General features: G+C 43.4%; 1 protein-coding gene across 1 annotated transcript; it reads right to left on the reverse strand.

The window, feature by feature from the left end:
* Positions 1-1,890: 1,890 nt before the first annotated feature.
* LOC139835558 (uncharacterized) lies at positions 1,891-3,631 on the reverse strand. The gene is made up of 3 exons (XM_071825418.1): positions 3,155-3,631; positions 2,945-3,079; positions 1,891-2,289 (listed from the first exon to the last, which is right to left on the reverse strand). The coding sequence occupies exons 1-3, from the start codon at positions 3,629-3,631 to the stop codon at positions 1,891-1,893; spliced, it is 1,011 nt and encodes a 336-aa protein (XP_071681519.1).
* Between the last annotated feature and the right edge of the window lie 742 nt (positions 3,632-4,373).

A 4,373-nucleotide genomic window follows, 5' to 3' on the forward strand; every position in this document is an offset into this window, starting at 1 on the left:
CCTCCCTGTACAAAAAACATGTGATATCTTGATTATTTTGCAGACAATAAACAATGTATTTCGCTCTGAGCTATTGCAAAGGGATAAATTAAATCTTTGTTTTTACGTAAACAAACTTATATGTTGAATCTCCTTGTTTTTTGTTTTTGCCAAGCATAGGACTTTCCTGTTTTGGAGTGGGCTTAAATTGTACGAGTCAAAAGGCTTCCAGCAGGGTAGTTCGAAGGCTCAGATGTCCAGATGCAGCCCAATTGAAATCTTTCCTATTTTTGGCTACTTCCTTTTTATTTTGGTCCTGTGCCGACCGCTATTGCAAAATGGGGCCGACATGTCATCCTCTATGTATAATAAAAGTTTCTTTTCGTGGATTATTTTTGGCTCCTGATATTTGGTCACTTGCCTTTTTCTTTCGATCTCATGTCAACTTTGAAACGTTGAGACCGCTGCTGCAAAATGGGACCCGCATGTCATCCTCTATGTACAATAAAAGTTTTTTTGGATTATTTTTGGCACCTGATATTTAGTCACTTGCCTTTTTCTTTCGATCTCATGCTGCATCTGAAACATTGAGGAAGCTGCTGGCTTGTGGGTCCCGCAAGTCATCCTCTATGTAGAATAAAAGTTTCCTTTCTTGGATATATTATTTTTTACCTCTAATTTCTGGCTACTTCTTTTTCTTTTGATCCCGTGCCACCTTGGAAACGTTGAGACCGCTACTGCAAAATGGGACCCGCATGTCATTCTCTATGTACAGTAAAGTTTCTTTTCTCGGAGTTATTTTTGGCTCGTGATATTTGGTCACTTGCCTTTTTCTTTCGATCCCGTGCCACCTTTGTAACGCTGAGACCGCTGCTGCAAAATGTGACCCGCATGTCGTCCTAAAAATACTTTCCTTTCTTGGAGTTATTTTTTACCCCTAATTTGTGGTTACTTCCTCTTTTTTTGATCCCCTGCTGCCTTTGAAACGTTGAGCACTCTTCTAGCTCATGGGTCCCGCATGTCAGCCTATGTGAACAATAAACCTTTCCTTTCTTTGATTTATTTTTGACCCCTAATTTCTGACTAGTTGCCTTTTTTTGGATCCCATGCCGCCTTGGAAACGTTGAGGATGCTGCTGCCTCATGGGTCCCGTATGTCATCCCCTCAGAACGATAAATGTGTTTTTTCTTGTTTTTTTTACCAACTGAAGTTTGGCTTATTTTTTCTTTCGATCTCATTCCACCTTTAAAACGTCGAGGACGCTGCTAGCTCATGTGTCCCACATGTCAGCCGCTTTGAACAATAAACCTTTCCTTTGTTGGATTTATTTTTGACCAATAATTTCAGGCTATTTGCCATTTTCTTTCGATCACATGGCGCCTTTGAAACCTTGAGACGCTGCTGGCTCATGGGTCCCACATGTCAGCCTCTATGAACAATAAAAGTTTCCTTTCTTGGGTTTATTTTTGACAGTAATTACTGGCTATTTGCATTTTTTCGATCCCCTGCCGCCTTTGAAACTAAGAGGACGCTGATGCACGTGAGGTGTGGTCTGAAGTTAATGGATTCTATGGTATTCACCTAATCTGTAAGAATTTTGCCTCTCCCAAGATGTGGATCTTTGATTATCTTTGTTCAGTCGGTGTTCTGCAGCGGTTCTATTATCGCCTTCGTCAAGCATACATGATATAGCATTGATGAACTGAATGTGAACATCCGTTACATGATTTTTTTAGTAGATTCTGTCAACCAATTGCTAGCTTCTATATATATCACTAGTAGTACATACATCCCGAAAGCATTAGAATATTAGACCATGTTCACAAGAATAACATCAAGTCTGAAGTACATTAACCAAGTGATGAAGTATATTGTTCAGACCAGTACAAAATATAGGGAGTTAAAGTAACACTATGCAGAAATTGGCCCAAATCTTGCATATATCTCTCTAGCAAAGGGATCAGCCACTGACAAGTCATGTATCAAGCAGCTACGAACACCGTCCAAGCTGAACTTATCTAAGGATGGTAAATATCCAAACTGAAAATCAACATCTCTAGAAGCGGTGTTCTTCAGGTCTAGGCACTTGAACTGGGTATCCCACCAGATCTTATTGTGATAATTTGTTACACCAAATTTCATTACTTTGAGCATTCTAGTGTTCTGCATAAAGAACCTGGAGACAATAACATCATTTCTCCTTCCTCGGTAGTCAGAAATCAAAATTTCTTTGACATGGAGATCAAGGCATTCAATGGGACAGGCTGGCTCATTATGCAGCACATGAACCTTATCACCGGTTCTATAAAACTGCAAAGAAGTCAAATTAAGTAGTCAGTACAATAACAAAGTACTTCATAGCTGTCAACTAATGAATATCTCAGGTGAGTTGAATCATGTGTTAACTGAGGACCGTGGAACAACATAATCCCCTGACACGTTCCAATTTGATAGATGCACTTTTTTACATCTGTTATTGTCATTGTAAAGTTGGGGAAAGGTTACCAACATGGGAAACTCCAATCCGCAACTAGTTGCAAGTGCACCCCATTTTTCTTTTGAAACTTCCAAGTTTCCAAAAAAAAAATGTAAACTAAAAGTCTGGACATACATTGTGTTCTATCATGTGCTTCTGTGAAGTTTCATCCAAAAATATGATAATATGTGATCTACACAAAAAAGAACAAATGATGTGTAAATAGTAAGTCACACTATTTACATATGTCTAATCTTTTTTACACAGATCACATATTATCATGTGTTTATATAAAACTTCACAGATGCACAAGATACAACACATTGTATGACAAGAAGTTTAGTTTTGAACCAACATAATATAACTCCATTGTGGATGTTCTTCTAGTACAAAATATTGTTCAACTGATCTAGGCTAATAACAGGTTAACTCCATGTAACTCTACACTTTTTGCTCATAGTGGTAAACAGTTAACAACAACGAATTTACCTTGATATATAGCTTCTCCGTGCAGGGAAAGCATCTAAGAAATGCAAGTAGTTGATCCAGACTAGGCCCGTCAGATTTTAGAAACAAGTTCTTCACTGTGCACAGAGAATGTTCCAAGCTTATGGGCATCATCCTCTACAGGACAATGGTACATATGTCAAAAAAATAACAAAAATGTGAGTTAATTCAACAAGAAGAAGGCTGTTCTACCAAAAAGTTTATGCGTCCAATAACAAGTTGGCAGCCAGGGTACGACGCAAAGCCCAACACCATCAACTTTGGTGCGTTGGCGACCTGGATTAGTAGTGGAACATCATGAACACATATGACCAATCTCTCAAGGCAAGATGCATCCATAATTTGCACCGTGTCTAACTGAATAAGTTCGGTGGTGTTGCGTTTCCAATAGCTAGCCACACTAATTTTACGAAGATTTGGCATGTGAATGTTGAGGTGGGTGAACCCGTGGACCCCCTCAAGGTGAAGTGCCTCGAGCACAATACAGCGGTTGAACAGGCGGTCGATGTTCGCCGCCTTACAGATGTAGACGTCATAGAGCATCAGCTTCTTGAGTTGGGGGAAAAGAAGCATGGAGTTGGCATAAATCTCGGGCAAATAGCAAGTACAAATGCTGACAATGCGCAGCGTGGGCGCGCAGCGGAGCGCGGACAGCGAGAAGGAGCGCATCACTGTTCCACCATCGAATCTGAGGTACTCGACGCAAGATAGGGTGGTGGACCGGAACCAGCTGTCGAGCGTGGTGTCGACCTTGCAAGTGCTTCTGAAGGGGTCAATTGATACGCTTCTGGCGGGGCCAGGGTGAGCGGCGAGGATACTGGAGACCGCGGCGATGCGTTTGTGGTTTTGCTTGGCGAGTTGGTCGTCGATCTCGAGGTTAAGTGGGACGGAGTGCCAGAGGTGGCGCCACCGTTTGGAGACCAAGGTTGTGCTTACAGCGGATATAGTGGGCAGGTGGGAGATGATGATGTGGAGAATCTGGTCGGGGAGGCGGGTGATGAGGTCGTTGTCGTCGGCGAGGAGGTTAAGTGGGACGGAGCGCCAGAGGTGGCGCCACCGTTTGGAGAGCAAGGTTGTCCTTACAGCGGATATCATGGGCAGGAGGGAGATGATGATGTGCAGCATCTCGTCGGGGAGGCGGCTGACGAGGTCGAGGCTCGACGGAGGCTCTGCCCAATCTGGCTCGACCCGCCTTCGGGAGTTGAGCGGCTCCGCCTCCATCTGACACGGCGGCGACACACGCAACGTCGCAGTCGTCTGCTCGAAGTGTGTAGCAGGCAGCGGAGCGGATCTGCTGGACAGGGGAATAGGCGCAGTGGCGGTGGTGAGGACAGAAAGGTACTCGGCGGTGGATTTAGGTGGATGGCGGATGCAAGTGCGCTGGGGGGGTTTGGAGGAGACGGCAAGCGCT

The sequence above is a fragment of the Lolium perenne genome, chromosome 2, assembly GCF_019359855.2.
Source record: "Lolium perenne isolate Kyuss_39 chromosome 2, Kyuss_2.0, whole genome shotgun sequence".
NCBI classification, from domain to species: Eukaryota; Viridiplantae; Streptophyta; class Magnoliopsida; order Poales; family Poaceae; genus Lolium; species Lolium perenne.

Excerpts from the sequence above, each read along its gene's own strand:
- LOC139835558 (XM_071825418.1), bottom strand. The coding sequence starts at position 3,631 with ATGCGCTCCTTCTCGCTGTCCGCGCTCCGCTGCGCGCCCACGCTGCGC. Across the intron at positions 3,080-3,154 it reads TTGGACGCATAAACTTTTTG|AGGATGATGCCCATAAGCTT; the intron begins GTAGAACAGCCT and ends ATTGTCCTGTAG. Across the intron at positions 2,290-2,944 it reads CGGAGAAGCTATATATCAAG|TTTTATAGAACCGGTGATAA; the intron begins GTAAATTCGTTG and ends ACTTCTTTGCAG.